Genomic DNA, 24039 nt, shown 5'->3' with positions numbered 1-24039 from the left:
TTCCCTTTCCAAGAGAGAGAGCAAGAGAAAAAACTTTGCTCCTTTTCTCCCCCTGACTCGTTTTTAGGCATGAACGCCGAGACCTGCGTTTCATACAGCGACATGACATCCATGGATTCATATTATAGCCCCTCTGCAGCGCAAGGTAGGGATCACCACGCGGACCACTTTAGGACCTTCCCAGCTACTGACACCAAATACAGCCCCACCGCCTTCCTGCCCAACAAAGGTCAGGCTTACGGAGAAAAGTCCCGGAGCCCCTTCCAGCAGGAGTGCCAGTCATTGGATGCCGCCGCAGCTGGGCAAGGCACTTTCAGCAAATACCACCTCTTCATGCAGAGGTCTTCTTGCAAAACACCCCCCGAGGAGAGCAAACTGCACCAGGAGAGCGGACACAACGGAGCGCTCGTCCCGTGTTATGGTGAGTTCGGAAAAAAAACGCTTAAAGGTGATTGAGTTACAGTCCGGGGCTGTTTTATCATAAAGGAGATGATTTACCATGAAAATATCAGCAGAAATGTTTCATAAAGATGTTTCTTTGAGCCGCTCTGTGTCTGATATGTTCTTGTACTTGTGCAGATCATTTTTGAGCCAGCCATCGCTCATCTCTGCTCCACTTGTTACCACAAAATCCGCAGATGTAGCCAGATTGGTTTGGAAGTTTCGTTGCGTAAAACTGGACATTGTGGTTCCAGAGCTCAGACGCTTGATCCTGAATGGTCTCTCGAATATCTGACTGTTGAAATCACACTTCAGCGTGTTTGGTGCTTTTAAAAAATCCTTTTGTTTTGTTTTCCTAAGATGGGAAACCTCCTCCGTGCGTAAAAGGCATCAGGACATCCCAGCTCGTAACGACGCGGCCCAGCAGTTATGTGCGTAACACAGTTACGAAGGGGCATAATCTTCCCGACTATCAAATTGGCCCTTTGGCCATCAAAATTAAATTAGGGCGCATTTAATGCGATAATCTGCATTACAATCCTTAATATTGGAGCTGAGTCGGACAATTGAATTAACAGGTTTTCAGATGACACAAATAGGGAGCTCCAAACTGATAATATTTTCATTTCATTGCTCTGCCTGATTGGCCCCAATTAGATTTAATTGCGCGGGGACGCTGTTGTAATGGCTGAATGATGAGGGTGTAAATAAAACTTTGACCCTCGCGAGGCAGGCGGCCGCTGTGAAGCAGTGTATTCCTGTTTTTTTCCCGCTAACTTCAAACTCACACGGCACCGAAATGAAAAGTGGAAGATCTAAAAAAGACGCGTAAAAGGCCTTTAAATGAAAACTGGAGGTTGACCTTCAACTGCATCTCCTCCTGCTCACTGAGGGGCACACACACACACACACACACACACACACACACACACTCAGTCAGTCAGACTAATATTTGATATCGTGAGAGTAAATCCGTTATGTTTTAATCCAGATTTGACTCGTCTTCAGTTTCGGGCCACAGGTTGAAAAGCTTAAGTGACAGCGTAAATGATGAGGAGATAAATGCTTCATCATCATGTCTGGTAAATTATTCATTTTTATAAAATCCTGCAAAAAAACGCATTTATGCATCTGAGGTCTGAAAGTGTCGCAGTGTTGAGGTTTTGTGCAGGATAGAGCCACTCTGGACCTGAATAAAGCCACAAAGCCTCCAGGCCTGTTTCTCTTTCACACACTCTCTTTACATAAATGAATTTATTCAGGATACCTCAGACATGTGAATTTAATCCACTGAGGAGTTTTGTATTGTTGTAAACGGGTAAATTGAATATTTAAGTAGTGTTTTTAAAAATGTCGTCAAATGAAAATCAGATCAAGACCCAATTAACAAGATAAAAACTTTAAATGGTTCGTGTGACCAACCAGAACAGCAAGCTGCAGTTACATTGTTAATAATAATAATAATAATAATAATAATAATAATAATAATAATAACGTCTTTCTGCTGTTACGCACGGCGCCAGCGCTCCTTCTTCTTTGGTGTCCTCGATCCGTCTGTCTATCTGTGTTACACTGAAGCGTTTAAAGATGTTTTGACAGTTTCTGGAAATCGGCCTCCGCTGAAAAGAAAAAAAAAAAAACAACCTTTATTGCTCCAAAAATGTCAAGTCTTCCCAAAAAGTCTTTTATAATGGCTGTTAAGTTTTTATCACCCATTAACCCTGAAACAGATCCGGTAAATCCAGATGAAATAAAAACGTTATATTGTGTTGTAAATAAACCGCAGTTATTAGACTGAGAGTGAGCTGAAACTCCAGCTCGACGCATGAAGAAAGACAGAAAGCAAACGAATTATTACTTTTATTTATTTTTTTAATATCGGCTCTTCCAAAAATATAATTTACAGAAGGAGAAGGAAATCGTGACTTGTTTTTGGAGCAGATTTAAAGAGCTGAGTTAGTTAAATTACATAAAATTAGATTTAATTTCATGACTTCTTTTGATTTTTAAAAAAAAAATTTTACCACCAGGGTTGGACTTCAGGTTGGGTCAGGTTCTCCTTAAACAACAAAGCCCCCTTAATAATAATAATAATAATAATAATAATAATAATAATAATAATATAATGACTGGATCCACAGTGGATAAGGCGGAAAAACATCTCCGGCGCTGTAGACAACAGGAGCTCTGGCTTTAATCCGACTCAGATGTCAACTTCTCTGTTCCCCTGCTCAGTGACTTGGCCCTCAGAGATAAAACTCCTTCAGCTCTTCAGACTGGGAACACAGGAGATGCTGTTTTTTAATATTTGTAGAATTAACGCTTTTATCACCTCATCCTGACATATTTCTTTAAATACAAATTAAACTAGTAGATTTGCAAAGATTGAGTCTTTAAAAACCAGATCGAAATTCGTTGAGAGTGGTGGCAGATTTCCAGTTAACTTTATCTTTTCACTGACTTCTACAGCAACGACTGGACATAAATTGAAAGCAGCAGTAAAATATGCTGAACGCACAAGCTGGGGAGAAAAATGATAAATGATTCCTGATGTGTTTATTGGAAGAATTCTGATGTATTTTACTTCCTGCCCCATTTCTTTTATCAACCCTGTATTTTACACAATCACCGGGGAGTTTCAGATTGTCAGAGAGCGTTTCCTCGTTTTAATTTGTGGCTTGATCCCTTCAGTTGAAGGTGATGTGGTGACTGGTGTCAGTGTTGTCAGAGCTTCAGCCCGCCCATTATAACAGAGACATTTTTTGTCAGATAAAAAACAGCGTGTCTGTCTAATAAACATTTACATACATTAGAGTCACTACAGACACATTGACAATCGTGGTGTCATGTGAAACCAACAAGGCAGCTCAGAGAGTGAGAACAGCGTTCAGCTCAGCTCTGACAGCAGCAGATTGACTGGAAGTTAAAGAAATGTGACGGTGTGGTTCAAAAGGCTGTTTGTAGGCTTCCTTACATCAACAGCAGTGGAGGTATTAAAGGCCAAAAAGCAGCAAAAATAACAGATGTCAATATGACAGATTTGGTGAAGTGCTCAGATCCGTTTCCTTTAATAAAACTGGCAATACAACAATGAAAATCTACTTTTTCTACAAATAAAAGTCCTGCATTTGTCACATTACTTCAGTAAAAGTGAAACATTTAAATATCAGAGGTAGAACAAGCACTACAACCATGTACATCTTCTTTATTATAAGTAAAAGTCCTGTATTTAATGTTTTACCGAAGTGGAAGTACAGAAATATTACCAGCAAAATGTACTTAAAGTATCACATAAGTATAAAATAAGCAATATGACAACATTAAACTACTTTATCACAAGCAGTGTTGTAAAAAGTACTCATAAGTTATACTTGAGTAAAAGCAAAGATATCGTGTTAAAATATTACATCGGTAAAAGTGAAAGTCACCCATATGAGTAGTGCTTGAGTAGAAGTTAACAAGTATCTGATGTACTTCAAGGAATTTTCTGGCAAAAAAGAGTAAATCACGTATGTACTGTGCACTATGAGGTCGGTTATCAGGCCGGTAGGTTATCTGATCTGATATTCAGCATTTCTCTGAATATCAGAATCATTGTTTTTTTCTTTTCCAATTTCTGATGAAATAAGTGAATTTAAAAATGTTCTGCTTCGGCTCTGATGCAGCATGTAATCTGCAAAGTAACTAGTAACTTAAGATATCAAATATACAGTATGAAGCAGAGTAAAAAGTACAATAGTTGCCTACAAAATGTGGTGGAGTGGAAGTATAAAACAACAGAAAATGGAAATACTCAAGTAAAGTACAAGTATCTCAATATTGTACATAAGTACAGTACTTGAGTACACTTAGTTACAAAGTTTGAGTACACAGTTAGTTACACTCCACTGATTACTAGTAAAAGGTCTGTATTTGACATATATTATTTTACTTAAGTGAAAGTATAACTTTAAAATATCAAAAGTTAAAGTAGTAATACAATAATATTAAACTACTTTATTACAAGTAAAAGTCCGACATTTAACATTTTACTTAAGTGAAAATATAATATTAAAGTATAAAAAGTAGCTCATAAAAATATAACAACATTAAACTACTTCATTATGATTAAAAGTCCTACATTTATCATTTGACTTAAAGGGGCACTATGTAGTTTTGGAAAGAAATTCAAACTCAATTTGAATTTTAATATTTTCAATAGTAATGAGATAATAATACAAACTCAGAAATATGTATGTTTTCAGTTGCTGTTCTCAGAAGAAAATCAGGCTCCCAGAACACTGTTTGAAGCTAGAGAGGTGGCAGGGTCCGCCACATACAGTATAAACAAAGTAAAACAGTATGAAACAGTGCTGTCCTTTAAGGTCACATCATAAAAACAGTTTGTTTATTTATTTTGTTGAGGCATTTATTTTGTCAATGAAGATCTTTCTCTTCTTATTAAAATGTATTCCCAAAAACTACAGAATGCACCTTTAAATGAAAGTATAATATTATCAGTAAAATGGTCTTAAAGTCTCAAAAGTAAAAATACTTGTCCTGCAGGATGGCCCATTTAAGTACATGTAATTTGGGATAATTATTATTATCACTGAGGCACATTTTATCAGATGACAAAGTCACTTGTAACTACAACTGTAAATAAATGCAGTCATTTAAAATCCTGAATGTAGAAGGTTTAAGTCACATCAAAAAGAAATACTCAAGTAAATGCTATATTTCAGTTAAAGACACCAAAACAGACCAAAGAGTAAAACAGTGTGTAAACTAATGCATTTACTGTATCAATATAAAAATGGCTGAAATGTAAAAGGACTTCTTCATTATAAAACATGTCCCTGAGAATGATTCAATCAGCCACTTCGTGGTCTTACATCAGCCACCTTCACGTCTTTGTGATCCAGAGACAACACACTTCCTCTTTTGATGTGTCCGTGTCTCCCCTCGGTGTCTGACCTTTGGCTCGGCTCTCCTGCCCCTGTCTGTTTGGAGGGCAAGGCAAGTTCCCCTGTGTGCACACAGCAGAGAAAATCCATTCGAAACCCCCTGGTTGAAACTCTCTGGTGTCAAAGTCAAGCCCTGCAACATTTGGGATCCAGTTTTACGTTGTAAACATTTAACTACACCAATAAGACAAAGGATGTTCCTTTGTTGTTGCAGGGGTTTTAAATCGTAGGCCTAATTGCAGCGGGATCGTGCCTTTTTATCGCTTTTCTGTCTCAAACAGCGACTGATTTTCTAGCGTAATGACATCTTAGCACCACGAACACACTGCTGGTGTAATTTGAAGACATAAAAGGCTGCAAGTTTATTCCAGCTTAAACCATAATTTATCTTTAGGGCAAAGCGAGAATTCGACCCAGCTCTTCTGCCCTGCATGTGTAAATATTACATTCCCTGCAGGAGCACTAAACGCACCAATATTCAGCACATGATTGCACTGGTTTGTGAGATTTTGTCACTGCCATCGCCTGCCTTTTTTGTTCCTTCACCATCTTTATCCCGGCACAACCATTTCAGCCTCTCGTAATGGCCGTCTGTGCTGATTGGTTCGAGCAGGGAGTAATGGGAACCAGCCATGCGGCCCAGACAACTGAGGCACACTTCAGCAAGTCAATGACATGAGTGGAGGTGACAAGGACTCAGGATCATTTTACCATTTAGCTTTAAGTTTGGCAGGGCAATTTACATTAGGCTCGGTTTGCATGGCCGAGTGAGAGCAGCAGGGCAAAAAGGCTCACGCAGTCCAGGACTTCCTTTGGTCTCATTGACACTGCGTCATGTAAACTGAGCGCTGAGACAGAAACCGACCGTGGAGGACTGATCACAGTGTTTTGGTAGGTTTTTGTGCCCCGTACAGTCAGGTGACTTTTTCAATGCACTCACTTGACTTTAATTGGTGTGATTTAAGTTCTTATTATATTTTCCTTGCCAGGCCGAATATTTTTTTGGTATATTCTCAACAGTAATGGCCGACCGTTTGAGGTAATACCTAAAAGGCTTGTCAAGGCCTTGTGTGCAACCATGTGGCTTCAGAAGTGTTGTATCAAAAAGCTGCATCACTTCTTGGCTTTAGTAGGGCTACACAATCGCTTTCACTGTAGATTAGTCTTTAGATTGTTTTCTTGGCTTATCTATTTGTTGTTATTTGTCTTTAAAATGCAAGAAAATTGTTAAATATGTCAATCAGTGTTTCCCAAAGCCCAAGACGGCGTCCTCAAATGTCTTGTTTTGTCTACAACCCAAATATATTCAGTTTACTGTCACAGAGGAGTAAAAGCATTTACATTTAAAGAGCATTACACAATTTACATTTTCACTTTTTTTCTTAAGAAAATCACTCACATCAGTCAATAATAAAAGTGTTGCAGCTCTAGTTTTTAATAAACAAAAATATTTAAACACTGAAGGGAATTGGTTTTCGAAACTCTGATGACTTTTGAGAAGTTCAATAGTAACTTGCCCGACCAATTAAAACAGGATCTGATTAAATATGTCAACTAAAAATATACATGATTACATTAAAATGAATGGATTTAAGGTTTCTCCTCAACTATTAGGTTTCTCTTTAACTTTCCCTGCAACTATTTTATGTTCTTATTTTTTCCTACTTTGTTCAATTCTGAGTAATTAGTGAGTGGAGTTGTCAAATAAAATGTAGTGGAATAAAAAGTACAATATTTGCCCCCAAAATGTAGTGAGGTGGAAGTGTAAATTAGTAGAAAATGGAAACACTCAAGTAAGGTGCAAATACAGTACCTTAAAATTGTACTTGAGTAAATGTACTTAGTTATATTCCATCACTGCTGTTTGTGTCAATGTCTTAAAACTTTAGAAACCTACTGCACTTTTGTGGTAGATATACAGGCTTCAAGCCATTAAATGAAGGTTTGTCAGTTGTATTTCTGCCGTTTGACAATTAACATTTCTAATCCATAACTACGAACTCAACAGAGTAAAGAGTTGTGATTCAGAAACACATTGTAGCACATTGTTAGGATTGATGTCTTTTGTTTGCTGGTGGAAATTCTTTGGTTTCATTTTGTCGTAAGGATATTCAGATTTTCGGTCCCTGACTCCTCTGTAGGAAGTAGTGATCGTGCATGATGTGCAGCAAGTTTCCCAGGAAAAATATTTTTCATTTTATGTGCGTGCACACGAAAAATGTACTCTCGCAAGTTTTTCCCACTCGCATGGAATGTTCACTTTCGATCAGACAACAAAAACACAAGATGAAGGAAATTCTGTTTTGCTCCAGCAACGTCTGAGAGAAACATTTGGAAGAGAGCAGGAGGGAGGGAGGGAGATACAGAGGGGGAGAGCACAAAGAAGACAAAGAGTGCGTGAGAGGTGATTTATCAGTCCTCGGCTTTATGGGTTTTTTTTTTTTTTTTTTCGCAGTCTGTGAGTTTTGCACAGCCTGCTGAGATGGATCATCGCTGCGCTCAGTCAGCAGAGTTAAATTTCAAAGTGAATGGCTACCTATCAGATGGTCACTGAAGAAAAGTTTTCGTACAGAAAAAAAGCAATAAATGTAATGTGCTGATGTCTGCTGAGGTTCTGTCAGTGAGACACATCGACTCCTCAGTGTGAATATGCACTTTGGTGTGAAGGGCAGTTTGTGTGCTTGTGTGTGTTAAGAGTGTGTGTATTGTCCAAAAATGTTTTGATGAATGCACCTGACACCACACCAAGCAAGAATAGTGTCAAGCTATTTATAGTCATCTGATATCTACTTCCAAAAGAGACGAGGTTAGATTTCAAGAACAGAAGGTCAGAGAAACTTTGACTCCGTCTTCAGCTGTGATGGAAGAAGAATTGAGATGCTTTACTTAGAGCGGCCGTAATAACTGTTTTTATAATATCAAATGACAATATGAACACATGACAATGAAAACAACAAACATACAGAGAATTATCACCTGAATGAGCATCAGCGTTACCAAGTTAATAATGAGTTCCAGCTCATTGTTTCGCTGTCTGGACTCAACTTTACTGTTCTGGTCAGCTATAATTGCTTGTTTCTCTACCTGTTCATCACCATACAGCAGACAGATGAAGTTCGCGGTGATCATAGTGGAGCATTTAGCAGCTAAAGAGCCAGACATTTCCCTCAGGAGCTGGTGGAGACCAAAAACAGAGCTAAAAGAGAGTTAATTTAAGACTTAATTAGACTTACATTCACCAGGGCCCAGAAACAGTTTTAACACTACACTTATAAGATAATGTTGCTCAGTAACCGCTGGATGTCAAATTAAAATGTGACGATGAGTCAATGGGTTCGCAACATGTGTCCACTGCACCCGAGTGGCCACAAACTCTGTTATTGCCAGTTTAAGGAAAGCGGTGATGGCACGATATAAAAACACTGCATTCTGAAGCTAAATAGACACATTTTTTTTGCTTTAATGTATCATTATGAAGTAAATGTTAATTGCACAATGTTATGGTTATAAAATAATGACACTGTGACACTTCCACTGTGCAATTTTGCCAGCCACTGGGCATGAAATCTCCTGCAAAAATCAGGCTGACTGATGATCCAAATTGGAAATGCTAGAAGGGCAGCAGTTATCTGTTTCATTTTAAATACAAGTGTAAAAAAAAAAGTATTATCAACAAATGTACTTCAAGTATAAAAAAGAATGGACCATGTTAAAGCATTAAATTAGACATAATTATATTTGATTATTTTTAAAGAGGAATTAATGTTCAAGCAGAATTTTAACATTGTAGCAGGTGAAGATGTAACAATAACATCAGTCTTAATGAACTAATAATTTGCAAAGTAACAAGTGAGTATAGCTGTCAGATGAATGCAGTGGAGTAAAAAATACAATATTTCCCTCTGAAATGTTGTGAAGGAGAGGTATAAAGTAGAATAAAATAAAAACAGTTATAAGCACCTAACATTGTCTAACTTCACATGTTATGTTCATCATATCATTATTGCCTTGGCTTGATTGTCAAGTCCACGCGGTGTCAGGCACACTGTAAATTGTAAAAGTTGACTTTACTTCAAAAAATCAGGAAACCGATAACCTCCGAATTACCAAGTAAAGTAGTCTATTAAATTTAAGTTGCACGAGCTGAAGAGCTTTAACAACTTAAAAACATTGCCGAGCAAAGTAGACTAATAATTTCTAAGTCAGATCACCTTGTCAGATTTTACAGTGCATCAGTGTCACGGCTTGTCTCTGTCTTTACAGCCAAGCAAGACTTAAGAGTTATCCACTGTTCAAAGCTCCATGTTACATCCCAATCCACATTTTAAGTCAGTAAAACAAATCCAAAAAACATGTACAAATAAATACTTTGCTCAAACGTTTCCTTCCCTCTCTTCTCTGCATTTCGTTAGCATACTCTCTTTCCTCTCCCCTCTTTCTCTCTACTGTTTATGTTTCCCTCTCTTTCGGATATTTCTCTTTCAGTTTGAGCAACATGTTGTTAATCTCTCCCAGTCGCCGCGTGGTGCGTAATTTATAGTGTTTCCTCTTAACACCGTGAGCTGACCCCAGTCATCCCAGTCAATAAAGAGGCAGGGAAGGTGCCCTGTCGCTTTACAGGCAGTTAAATTGCACTTTGATGTTGCCCCCTCGTTTTCAACTGTGAATTAATAGCTGTCCGCGCTGAGTGTCTGACCCGCAAGGACGTCATTTTGACTCTATTATCCGCAGGGGAAGTGCCTCGTAATATTAAAAATGAGGTGCGATGGAAGGTCTTAAATCAAACTTTATTTTGATGTCAGTGCCAGCAGTGACATAATATGCTGTAAAATAAATACTAACTTGGATGTATGTTCCATGTGAAAATTTTGACTCAGGTGGAAATATTCACACGACTTGAGCTTGAGCTTGTTTGTGTGTGAAGAACTTTCTCTGAGCTGCAGACTCTACGCTCTTCTTCTCCGTTCACTGTAATTGGAACAGATGCTGAACGTTGGATCCGCTGCAGTGAAAATAGAACATTCTGTGGTTGCAACTCAAAACATTTTGCATGGCATGTTCGTCTGAAAAGGAAAAAAAAAAAGACTTTTGGTTTGTGAGTTTGCTGGATTATTGTTGGGACGTACTTTTGTTGAAGGCAGAAGTGCAGGTGTAAGCTGAAATTGTCATTTGTGTAATGGAAGACGAACCCAACAGAAAGAGGTTTTAATGTAGGGTATGTTTTTCACTGATCATATCCTGACATGCTTGCAGAAAGACATACATGTGGCGTTCGCTGCAGGAGAGCCCACCGCTGTTCACCTTGGACAGTGTTGGAGCGATTGTCACAATATCCCGCTCCTGCCAAAAAAACATCAGTGACATGCGATACAAACAATGTCCTTTGATCAGCGAGAGGCCTCATGGTTTCAAACAGCCTGACAGCTCCTGCCTTGTGGGGACTGTGGGTCCAGGCCAGGGAAATATGATGAAATAACTAGAGCGTATTTATGCTGGGATAAAACACATTTGCTCCCTCCGAACCTAACAGGATGTTTTAGTCATGGACAGCAGGACAATGCTGCGAGCGTTAGACCCCCAGCGAGCAGTCTGCCACCAAAACGCGGCCTCAGGAACCGGAGCCTCGAGGCTCGGTGAATCTGCAGGGCTGAAATGTATCTGGTCTGATATATGGCTTTTTAATGCCATAACAGAATGCAGTCTGTACAGAGAGACAGGTTTTATTAATCCTCTCACAAGGCTGGATCAAATAAGATAAAGTCAGTGCAATAACTTTATTTGACAGTGGGCATCTGCAGGCTCTCCTTCAGTTGGAGTGAATAAAAACATGAACCTTTTCTAGAACCTTTGTACTATTTTGGTACTGAGCAAAATGGGATTGTAGCATTGAGGGTCGAAAAGTGTCAAGCTGTGTCAAGTACTAAAAGCTGGTATTTATTTTCCTTCGAAAAATGTGTCCATTGTCTAAAACGCTTTTGTGATGGATTGTTATTCCTCAAAACAAAAAAGGTATAATACGTCTCATGTGTGTTCAAGTGTTAGCCCATTTTGGTATCCTTAACTTTGGTATTGTATTGTCACTGGTATCATAAAACCTTCATGCAAACCCAGCCCTGACCACTCAATCACAATCACAAGTCTCAATAAAAAAATTAAATAAAAGTAGACTGACATCAGTATGTCTAAAAAAAAAGCATAATTTCCCATCCACCAGAGGCAATCTATGTACTTTATGATGAAGTCATTAAAACCATACGCAGGAAGGAACAAATTATTACACTGTTGACTTTTGGGTACTTTTTACAACACTGACAACAAGTTCATGTGACGCTGGGTCTCTGCATGCAAGCCTTAAAAGAGGAAGGAGGGTCAAAGGTCCCACGATGATGATGAAAGGAAATAAAACTAAAGAATCATCAAAATATAGCCACAAACAAATATATACCTAAAAATAACAGCAGAAATAAAAGAAGATTCATTCATATTCATCTGTTACATGCACACCACGGATCAATCCTCCATCAACAAATACAATTTTCATCAATGTAGAAATCTCACAACCTTTTGACTTTTTCAAACACCTTCAGGCCCACATCTTGTTACTTTGATTATATGATGACATCACTAAGACCTGTAAAAGATGCACTTGAAATACACTCTCCTGTGCACGTGTCTGCGACAGACGGAGTCAGCCTATGACAAGCTATCCATTCGCCTCACCTTGCAGCACATTACCCAACATGGCAGTGAGCTGGGGGTCACTGGGTGCGTGAGATCTTCTGTGCTGACTGAGTACTGAGAATTTGCTCACACCGACGCACACACCTCCCGGTTCTAACCTGACAAATCGCTGGATGGGCAGATGAGCAGAGACGTCCTCCATCCTGAAAATAACTTCACCTCAGATGGTGTCGAGGAGCGGGATTGTGCAGTGCTGCGAGTCGCCACTAGACTGAGCCAGAGGGAGATGACCCGCAGGATGTGGATGCGTATTAATCCAAAGATGTGTGTGAACTGGATTGTTTGGCGCAGGGAGAAAAGAGCTGCCAGCTTAGACAAGAGCACTGGCAGGGACACGGCTGTGGAAATTTATAATCAGAGAGCTGCCTGAGGTTTTACAGTTAAGCTGCAGCCATGAAGAAAACAAGTGTGTGTGTGTGTGTGTGTGTGTGTGAGAGAGAGAGAGAGAGACAGAGGAAGAAAGAGAGAGTACAAAGATGGGTCTTTCTCCTGTTTTGCGCGGCTTCAAATCACTCCCCAGCAAATGAATTGCGACAGTCTTGCTGCCAGGTGACTTTGCAGCCACATGATAGACCTCATCCACATGCAGGACTGATAAACAGAGTCTGAGTGGAAGAGAGTGTGTGTGTTGTATGCGTGTGTGTGTATGCAACTTTTTTTTTCAATTATGGCCAGGATGTCACAAGATGATCTACGAACTACAACTGGATCCTGTAAGCAGTCAATGATCCAGGCCATCCATTACACAGACACATAGACAAACAAATCGACACATAGTCGGGTGCGCGTGCCAACAGATTTCACAACTGTTTTCCCTTTGTTCCACCCTATCAAACCCCATGAATTATTATACCAATCCTACAAATAAATCACCAGTTATGAATATTCTGCCAGAGGCAAGCGACTGAACATTAGTAGAGAGACCCGAAAATATTTTTAAAATGTGTTTGCTTTCTGAAAATGAATGAAACTGTCTCTCATTAATGATAAAACGAAGAGAATCACATAGCACATAAGAATTAATTGTAGCAAAACCGCTCTGTTGTTGTTAGCAGTGCTGGCTCAGGCCTGTGTGAGCTGACCAATCACAGCAGACTGGGTAGTTGGGAGGGGGGTCTTAAAGAGACAGGAGCCAAAACAAAGTGTTTCAGACAGAGTTTTTTAAAAAAAAATTAAAGCATGTAAACCGATTCTAGTAGTTACCCAAAGTAAAATTATGAATTTAACTTATGAGCATAATGTCTCTTTAAAGCAGTATTTGTGTGTGGACAAACTGAAAAGCAAAGAGCAGCTGTCATTATTTTGACTGAGGGACCAGGAGTTGAGGATCTTTGAAGTCTGAATGTCAACAGATCATCTTATTCATCTGAAGACACGCTGCTAAAATCTTGAAGAATAGCAGCATCTATCTTAGTTTACCTTTGTATGCTGAAAGTGACAGATTGTCTGTAAAGTGAAATAACACTCTTGCACTTTTTTCTTAACATCATGTAATGATCTTCATACTTCTAACACATTCACAGAGATCTGTTTTGAATCCATCCTGAACCTCTTTTAACAGTTTCCATGTCCTCCCTGTGTCTACAGGTAAAGACAGTTCAGGCTTGACAGACTCAGACTTGGCTCCAGACTCTGACCCACCTGGAATGGACACCAGCTACCTGGCTGTGAAGGATCAGGGCGTGAAGGTCGCCTCTGACAGGCCACCGGGCACAGATTTGTCGAGCCCTCTGGACAAGAGCGATGGAGGCGAAAGCAACAAGGGCAAGAAGAGGCGCAACCGCACGACCTTTACAAGCTACCAGCTGGAAGAGCTGGAGAAGGTTTTCCAGAAGACGCACTATCCTGATGTTTACGCCCGGGAGCAGCTGGCACTGAGGACTGACTTGACGGAAGCTCGTGTGCAGGTAATGCAGGATGCACAATAACAGTGTTTGGTGAATCTCATATGCAGCTTAGCAAACCAATCACCAGAATAAATGTTAGCCGAGTCATTGCTGCAAAACCACAAGAAAGTTCAAACTGAACGTTTCTTTATATTTGCAACTTTACGTCTGTTTAGGTTGAATTATCTATTTCTCTCCTGTCACATCTCTGTGTCCTGATGTGAAAGGTGGCTAATAAGTGCAAAATGTGAACATGATATGCCACATTTGGTGCAAATGTCAACCTTGGACGTATCTGTGATTTGCAGAAACCTTAACTGTCAGAATTATATAAATTATATATAAAACTAGTTTGTTGGCTTGGAAATGCTCCGATGCCAGCTGAAACACTGTCTCGTACAATGGTCTCTTGCTTGTCTCGCTAGCTGTCTGAACATGATTTGACACATATTGTGGAATTGTTGATATGGTACTTATGAAACTTACAAATTTAATACATCTGTGGTTTGGAGAAACGTACAATGCCAACATTTTTACTTTGGCAACTGCGTCTCCGGGCAGCAACATGCCTGTCCTATCAACGAGTAAAAAAGAGCTCTTGGTCACAGCAGAACAGACGATGTTTAAACAACATAACCTCATGGATCCTTCAACATCTGCAGCTCTGCACAGATAACGTCACTCACAGAACAACATGAGAGATTTATCTGGTAATGTGGGAGTGGAGGGGGAGAGAGTGGGGGAGTGGGAGCTCACAGAGGCCAGGGGGCCCATGGGGCTGAGGTTTGAGCTGCCTGGGCCTCATATGTGCAGTTTTAGGAGAGCAGACTTTCATCAACATGTGAGGAGGCTTGTTTGACTGTGCTGTGTGGGATCGATGGGATTGTCTCCGTGGCCTTTCTCTTTGTACCTGTAGCTGTTTGGTTTCCTGAATTTGTGAGTTCAGTTCTGCCGGTATTAGTCGAGCCCGAGGCGTACAGCACCACTCTGACTGAACCCCTTCTAGTGACCTTCTGGCCTGATTTACATACAATTCGCTCATGACTGCTGCTGTAATGCATTCCGACAACGGTGAACAGAGACAGACCTCCACCATTTCTGCACATATGTGTGGTGTATGTGTCTGTGCACCATGAACTACCAAAGCCCCTGGATTTTCTGTGTTTTTCTTTCATTAACATCCTGTTCAGACAAGAATGTGTCCCTGCTGTGGCGTCCAGGGTGGGTGTGAAACCTTTCCCATGAGCTTTGAGCAAGTTAGCAACTGAGTTATCGAGTCATATCTGAATTCTGTGCATTTTAGAGGCGTATGATGTATTCTAGTACGCTACGATCCTTTATACTGCGGCAGCGCTGTACACGGGATGGGATAAGAACCACGATTAAAACCAATCTTTTACATGACAAGCTGGAACGGTGACCAGAAAGTCTACGCAGTGAAACACAGGAAGTCTGTGCAGCCGCAGGGTTATAACTCAAGGGTATGCTGCTCTGCTCCGCAGCTCACACTATCACAGACCTGCCCGCCTCAGATGGATGCAGCTTTACAGCCTTCGGCTCTCCCAGCGGCCCTCTTAAACACTCAAGTTAAAAAGATAAAAGACACGAGATGCCTAGTCTGTCAGAGGACGGGGTTCTGTGCTCTATTCAGGTCATTCACATGCAAAGGACTCGCAGCTCATGAATTCTGTGTCTGGAGGGAAAAAAATATCAAGAAACCTTTAAAACTTTAAGCCTTTTGCACTAAAAACTAAAAAATGTCTAAAGTTTGTGAGTATAGTTCTGAGGAGGGCGATATTTCACCTCATTGTCTGATGGTTCTCACACAAAAAAAACCAACTTTGAGTAAAAAAAGAAAAACGTCAGGGTCTGGAGTTGTTTGCTTTTTCAGTCTCAGTCTTTCAAAGGAAGAAAGTAAGTTCAGATCCGAGTCATATGCACTACAGATACATGGGAAGGTCAGGGGTCAAGGGTCGGGGTTTCAACAACATCACATTTCTCAGATTTGGCGTTCTGTTCGCTCAGAGAGCTGAGATGGCGTCTGACATGTGGAGTTGAGCAGGCAAACACAGGTGTCCACAAGAGTTTATAGATTCAAACAGTTAACGAAAGATTCAATGGCAGGAAAGCCTGATTGGACCAATGAGGAAGGAGATGTTTCCAACAATGTTCAAACCCCCCAAAATCTGTAACTTCTTCAAAATAACAGTGCTTTTTATTTGGCCGCCTGTTGCTTTAACTTCCAGGAGAGAGTCAGAGAGTGAGGAAGGAAGTCAGTAACTAAACATAACGTGAATAAAAGTTAAAAGATTACTTTACCATGAACATTTTTGGACTGAGTCCCATCAGATAGTGGTTGTTAACCAATGAAAGCATCAACTCTCGTGATCCGACGTGACTTACGGCAGAAATTACATACCGTGTGTTTAATATACTAATATTCTAAGTTAGGAATGAAATTAGTTGATTAAGTAATCATAATATTTTGATAATTTATTAATCATTTAAAACATTTTACAAATAGTCCCCGGTTTCAGCTTCCTAAGTGTGAGGATCTGTTGCTTCTTTTTTTTTTGCGATACTTTTTTACACGATTATTTTTAAAGGGGCACAATGTAGTTTTGGAAAGGAAATTCCCAGAACATTTTTACAATATTAATAAGGTATTAACACAAAACTCAGAAATGTTTATTTGATATGTCTCCATAACTGCAAAAACAAGTTTTCCTCAGGGGGGAACAAGGTCCCCAGAACGCTGTTTGAAGCCAGAAGGGTGGCTCCTTAGAAATATCCTACAAATATAAACCAAGTGAAACAGCATCATACATTGCTGTCCTTTGAGGGCAGTTTGAGTGTCCAGTTTACTCAGTCATGAAAAATTAAGGATTTTCTCTTTTGATTTAAATTTCCCTCCCAAAACTACGTAGTGCACCTTAAAGTTTTGTACTGATAGTTGAACAAAACCAGCAATAAAGACATCACTAAGGCTTGAGGAAACTGTTATGTCCTTTAATGAAAATGTTTGGACAATTTATAGACTAAAACGTGTGATCAGCAGTGAAAACAATTGTTACTTTCAGCCATAATCAGATTGGCAGGCAGGAATCAGGATGAACTGGATATATAAATATTTGAGCTGTTAACAACTCTTAAAAATGACAACAGCAGCATCAGGAGAGGCAAACCAGCCAAATGTTTGGGGCCCCCCCAAAGAAATTTGAGAAAAGAGGCCCCCGATGGCTGCTCATATTGGCATAATTTACAATACTATAAATACAAATCTATTAACCCCCTGAAACCTCCAATAAAGGCTCTATACTGTGCACTGCTGCTGCCTTAAAATCAACGCTTCATGTGTTGATGATGACTTATAGCCTCTTAATGTGGCTTATTTACAATCTGACAGTTCAGGTGTCAATTGTTTTGTTTTTAAATACAAATGTTTTTCGCTGGTGTCAGATTATTTATAACATTCTGGTGATGAACGATGGTTGGAGGAGCCTCCGGTTTAGTTCTTGCCTTGGGTCCCAACAGACTCGAGAATCGCCACCGGACAACAGGTCCATATTATGTCAAAAAAAAAACTTTCATGCACCATATTGCACCATGTGAATCTCTTTGTATCACTCCACTTACCTTTAATTGACAGGGAAAATAAGACATTATGTGCTGGAGGATTTTGGAGAAATTGAACAAACCTATTTAATGAACAACAACAGCGGTCAGAGGTGTTTCCATGATATTTTTAGTGCTTTGGGGGTGTTGGAAAACTGAAGCCAGGCTCAGCCTCGGATTTCTTTTTACTTTGGTATGGAAGCTGACATGAGTGACAGCAGAGGCGGGTTATCAATCCTCTGAGCCGCTCTCTCACTTCAAAGTGTTTTCAGACCCATACAGCTCTCCTGCTGGGGCCAGTATGGCATTTCTCTGCTCTTTCTCTCCGGGGCTGTAACATAAATAAAGCCTCATTGAAAGTCCACCAGCTACTTAAGCTGTCAGGGTCTTTACCAATTACTGTCACGACGCAGTGTGTGCAACACAAAAATATGTTCTCCCTGTATAATAGCCAACAGACTGGGCACAGGGTGGAGAGAGAGCAGACGAGAGCTGCCGGTGACACTGTACAAAGAGAAATAGAGATACCGTACAAGTACCTTTAATGTATAATAATCATAAAGCACCTCACAGCGATGTTGTTCCAGACAGTGCTGCGGAAGATGTATGAAAACATCAAGGAAAGAAGGATTACATCCTCTGGCCTGTGTGCTTCTTTAACTTAGGAGGAGACAGCATCTCAAAGCCAAGAGCTTCAGGCTTCAGGAAATTAAAAAGGAAAATGCAAACAAACCCCAGTTCTAATCCCATCTCACTTTTCAATTTCCCATAATACCTCCTTAGACTTACGACAAAGTGTGTGAGCAAGGAGCAGATAAAATGAAATTAGAGAAATCATATCAGAGAAAAGTCGGAGAGAAAAAGGTTTTGTTGAGAAATCTGTGCGATCATCAGCACACTCAGGGAGTAGTTAAGACTTGAACAACAAACCATTATATTTTGATGTTAGAAAAGCACAAGATAAATGTATTTAGAGTACTTCCACACTCTCTGATGGTAATTTAAACACAATAATGCTTTCAATAAACAAAAGTTTCAGATTTAGATGTCGAAGATGATTAGAGAAAACATCAGTGAGGAGGAAAAAGTCCCCCTCTTGTCAGACAACAAATAATCAAAGGTGAGGGGGAGGAGATCTGATTACACTTTGTTTAAGTGAAGTGAAGGTTGCGGCACACTGTTTCTCTGTTTCTTTGCTCTCTCAGCTCCTAACTGACTTACTGTACATCGTCATAACTTCCACCACCTCTGAATTGTGTTTGTTCGTGTGCACCGTGAGAAAAGATTTTTGATGTGCTGCAGATTTTTGTTGATATTCAGCCTTCAGTCTCCTGGCAGTGCTGCATGGGATCATTTTAAAGGGAAACTTAGATTTTTATCTACAGAAAAGTATTTCCCCCAGATTTGGTAGAAACTTCCTGTCAAAGGGTTTAGGTGCTCCATTTTCCCTCCTCTTGAATTTTAAACCTCACATTGACCCTAGACCAAGACTTGGTAGGTGAAAGTACAGATCCTTCATTCTTTCAGGCAAGATGATCCTGCCAGTTTTATGACGTTCACACATTTTCTGTCTGCAGGTGTGGTTCCAGAACCGACGGGCGAAGTGGAGAAAAAGGGAGCGTTTTGGACAAATGCAGCAGGTCCGGACACATTTCTCGACTGCATATGAGCTGCCTCTTCTGACGCGTCCAGAGAACTATGCACAGGTACGAAGTTCACTTTGAATTTCTCTCAACCCAACGTTAACATGATGATGACAAAAACATAAAGGCAGACGTGCCTACCGCCATGGATTGCTTTTCTATTGCAAGACTGAAACCGAATGGAAAAAAAAAATCTTGCCAGCGGTAATTTGACCACAGACCTCCATCTGATAGGAATTTTGCTTTAAGCTGTGTTATTACAAAAAGTGTAAAACCCATAACCAAAATAGTCATTATGTCAGCAGCTGCATTTACATGGAGCCTAATATTTAGATTATAATTGGTTTAAAAGCCCAAACAGAGAAAAAATGCTCCATATAAACACCTCCAAACCAAAGGGAATTTCAATCGGTTGCAGAGGAGTAGTTTAAGTTTTATCATAATAAAATCATCAGAATAAAGATTGTAATGTTTGTGTAAAAGATATAAACTGAATTTTTTTCTGTGCCCACCATGTTGGTGCAACTGTGTAGTGACGATTGTTTCTCCGCTTACCAAGGATGGCGGCTTCTAAGGTGAACTGGTCTGCTGTGGAGAGTTTGTTTTTAATGCAAACTCTTAGAGAGCCCAACATAATAGGATGCCTCAGAGGAATGCATGACGCAACGTCACTTCTGCGCATGTCACACAAACTGTTCCGATTACATTGGCTGTCGCATGTAAACACCAGACGTGATTAATCCCATCACATGTAAACAGTTTACCCCAAATTTCAAATTTCAAATGAAGAGACGAAGAAATATCGTCCATGAAAACAAAGCTACTGTGTTATCTATGGATAATCTGTGAAAATAGGTTACTGCGCTGCCCCTGGATCCCCCTCCCTCACTTTGGACACCACTGATCTAGTCTATACACAAGTTGTAGCAGTTAATGGGCTAAAAATCCAGAACAGTGTTTTCATTTCTGTCCAGATGCATCAGAAAATGAATGAGCTGTGTGTCTGAACAGTTTTGTAATATGTAAGAAACCCGTGGACTTAATGCCACTCAATGTTGATTTCCTGTCAATATTTCAGATTCAGAACCCTTCCTGGATCGGTGGCAGCAGCGCAGCGTCCCCTGTGCCAGGCTGTGTAGTGTCCTGCGACACTGTGACTCCCTGTATGACGCCTCACCCCCACTCTGCCAGCGGGGTGTCTGATTTTCTCGGCGTGCCGAGCCCCGGCGGTCACATGGGACAGGCTCACATGGGCAGCCTGTTCGGAGGATCTCCCGGCATGCCTACGGGCATGAACACGTACGACCTGAACATGGACCCTGACCGCAAGTCCTCCAGTATCGCCGCTTTGCGCATGAAGGCCAAGGAGCACAGTGCAGCCATATCCTGGGCCACATGATGTGCTGATACCTGCTGGATGGGGGACCTTGTTGACCCCTGAGATGTCTGCAAACACCCAGCATGGGGTGAGGGAGGACTAGACTCGTAAACTCTAAAGGCAACAGTGACTACCTTCATAAATGTTGCAATAAAATAATTATGTAAATACGCAGATGGGTGAGAATTAATCGAAGAGAAAACAACAAGAGATTTGGCAAAGATAAGTGATGCGACACTGCCATGTTTCTCAACCCCACTGGTGGGAGAGTGAGCTTTGTGGAGAGCTGGTGGGAGGTTATACTGTACTGTATAAGATGTGTTGCAGTGTAGAAGTGATGACAGGAAGGAAAATGTTAGGAAAAGGTTAATAATTTCAAACAAATCCATGCACTTATTTGATAAAAAACAACAGAAGATTCTGTTTGTACAGTGCTTTCAGTGTCATAGTTTTCTGTTCAGGTGCTGTTTTATTCCTACCTTATTATTTAAAGTTTGAGTGTTTTTTCTTTGTTTGTTTTTTTTTTTTTCTTTTTTTGGTAATTTTGTTACGCAAGCATCCTTAAAAAAACTGAAATTCAGCTTTATTTGTTATATGCTTTGTACATATTATTCTAAGGCAATCTTTATCAGCAGTAGCACGTGCAGAAGTGTGTGATAGTTAAAGATAGATGAACCCTTTCTATCCCGCGTATCTGTCACATCATGAAGCCTCTCAGATTCAATGCAAACATTTCAGCCACTAAAAAAAGCCAGAAGTGGTTCGAACCCTCCCGGCATTTAAAAGTCAAACAGATTCAATGCGGTTTGTTTCAGTGCGGTCGGGGTGAGAGATCCACCTGCCGCACTGACTCAGCCTGCTGATGGCCAGAGAGAGGAAGGGATGGAGGGACGGAGGAGGAAGTGGTGTGTGGGAGTACGAGAGGGGCACAGCAGGCCTGCTGCTCTCAGGGCTGAAGAGCCTGGGAGCGCCAGCCTCCAAACAGAGCCAGCTCTGTTTTCAGGAGGACAGACTCCAAGTGGACATGACTGTGCCCCTTGCATTTTAAGGTCTCAGGAGTTTCGGAGAGAGAAGTGCCTACTAGTCAGTCGCTATTCTGCCAGAAATAACAGCGAAACCAGCAGCAGCCACCTTTGAAACAGAGGAGGCTGGTGGAGTGTGTTGACACTTTGAAGCACTGAAAGGATGTCGGTGTTCGGCAGCCTTTTTCTGGACTTTATAACCCATCAGTGAATGGCAACGAAGCGGCGCTGGCGTGTTATTGTTTTCTTTCTCTCATTATTTTTGTCAAATCCGAACCGAGGAAGACATCGGCCGGATGACTCAACACAGGCTTGAGATAATATCAGCTTAATCTTCCATCTTCAGACACCCTCAAGTCCAATTTCACCACAAAAAACATGCTTCTGTTCAAACTATGAACGATGTTGGACGACAGAATTCAATTTTAACGAGTGAGGCAACAGGAAGCGTTTCAATGGGATTGATGTTACAGCTCCTAGCTTTGCTGTGCGTGTCAACTCATTTTTGGTCATTTGATTACTTTAACGTTTGTTTGTGAATTCACACCACATACAGTGACACATCAACTGTGACCTGCAGCCTTGCCTGATAACCTGGAGAACAATTAGGTGACGGTGGAACAGATTTTTTCATCAACACGTTGTTTGTTCCTCGACTTTGTGTAGGAAAGGCTCCCGTTCACAGTCTCATCAGCAGGAATCCGTTGGACCTGTCCCGTTTGATCACAAACATTAACCTACTCTCTGAAGCGTGTTTTCTCATTTTCTGGAGGCATTTGTTCGTCAGAAGTCATACGACGTAGATATGTCGGGTTTCAGTGTGTTTCTCCCTGCGTCTCCCATTGACTTCAGTTCAGCTGGCACTGCAGTCTGACTGGCTGGTTTCTGGCTCTCGGGGCAAAATGTATTGAAGCCACTCTATAGTGAGCTGTGCGCACTGTCCTTGAGGAAAACATGGAGAAAGCCTACAGCCAGTGCTAACCCCAAACATGTTAATCCTGCCGTGTTTACAGTTAAAAACCTTGTAGACACAATGACTACGCAGGTACTGTCCCGAAGTTTCAATAGTTAGAAGTCTGAGTCTCTATTGGCATGATATTTGAGCAGGACCTTTTTTTGTAAAACCACTAACATGTCAAGGTAAAACACCACCAGGAATTGTTTCCCCTGTGCCTGCTCTGGTTACCGTCTTCCTGTTTACCTCTATCAAGGCCTGGAACAATATGTCTGTGTTTGTGTCTCTGCAGAAAGAGGAGGGGGCAAGGCAGTGGTTAATTGAGCTGGACCCATCCAGAGATGAGCACCATCTCTTTGAGCCCATATAATTTTCTTATAAACATAATCCTCCGTCATTCAAACATCGAAGAGTAAAGCTTGTTTTTCCCTGGGTAACAGTAACTGCCTCCTCCAGTGACAGAAATAGCAGGTTTACTTTGAGGTTATGCATGTTCCTCCTTTGTTTCCAAGTCCTGATTTAGGCCTTAAGCATAATGAAGGCTGTCATGGTTTTGAAAAGCAAAAATGATACCTTGTAGTTCACCTTCAGGCAGAGCAACCATTGCTAATTCTCTAAACTGAACCACATTCACCGCCCTTCTGGTCAGGTAAAAGAAGCTGGGCGCAGGCTATAACCTGTCAGCAGAGCAGATCACCCCGGAGTCCTCCAAATTACATCCAGAATTACATCCAGTTTGACTCAAATCGAACACATGTGCATAATCCTGGCTATTGAGTGCATATCTCAAAACTGAGAGGGTCTCCCCTCTAATGTGGATGTGGGGCCCCCTGTGCTCCGGCTGAGGGGTTGGACGGAGGGCGAGCAGCGAGGGCGTCTGCTGTGTTCCGGTGTTCTGGGAAAAGGACAGTGCACACAGCTGCGCTCAGGGGGTAAATGCAAAACAAACATGCCTCACACATGCTTCCCTCTCAGCTGTCATGGCTCTGCTTTCAAAGATCCTCCCCCCTCCTCCTCCTCATCTCGACCCACCTCTATACACACATACACATTGCACTGCGCCTCTCCCTTTTGCTTACTTCCACCACTATAGTCCACCGGCTCAAAGCTGCAGGGTCCGAGGCACAGCCGCACAGGCCAACCCAGGAAGGCTTTTTAATTAACACTGAGCCGTGTGGAGGCTGTGGACTGCAGTATTGTGTGTCAGGACAGACAGGGCCGTCTGTCTTCATGTTGGTTGCACACACATACTGGCATTCAGTAGCTCAGGTTTACACAATACAGCTCAGTTTTTACTCTTTTTTTTGTGTTTAAGCTTCATTATTATTGGATTGAAACATCTCCAGTGACAATCACACGAGGACTGTTCATCTAAAGATTACCTAAAATGCTTCTTCCTCCAGAATGCTGCA

At 41.0% G+C, this 24039-nt stretch overlaps 1 protein-coding gene across 1 annotated transcript; it reads left to right on the top strand.

Moving 5' to 3' along the window:
* Nucleotides 1-21115, top strand: alx4a (ALX homeobox 4a). Its single transcript, XM_084361090.1, has 4 exons — nucleotides 1-421; nucleotides 13716-14035; nucleotides 19207-19335; nucleotides 20351-21115. The coding sequence occupies exons 1-4, from the start codon at nucleotides 70-72 to the stop codon at nucleotides 20669-20671; spliced, it is 1122 nt and encodes a 373-aa protein (XP_084217216.1). The 5' UTR covers nucleotides 1-69; the 3' UTR covers nucleotides 20672-21115.
* The last annotated feature ends 2924 nt before the right edge of the window (nucleotides 21116-24039 follow it).

The sequence above is a fragment of the Pagrus pagrus genome (assembly GCF_965226575.1).
Source record: "Pagrus pagrus genome assembly, chromosome: 1".
Classification (NCBI taxonomy): Eukaryota; Metazoa; Chordata; class Actinopteri; order Spariformes; family Sparidae; genus Pagrus; species Pagrus pagrus.
Note: the sequence above shows the minus strand (reverse complement) of the source record. Positions and strands in the feature narration are given on the sequence as shown.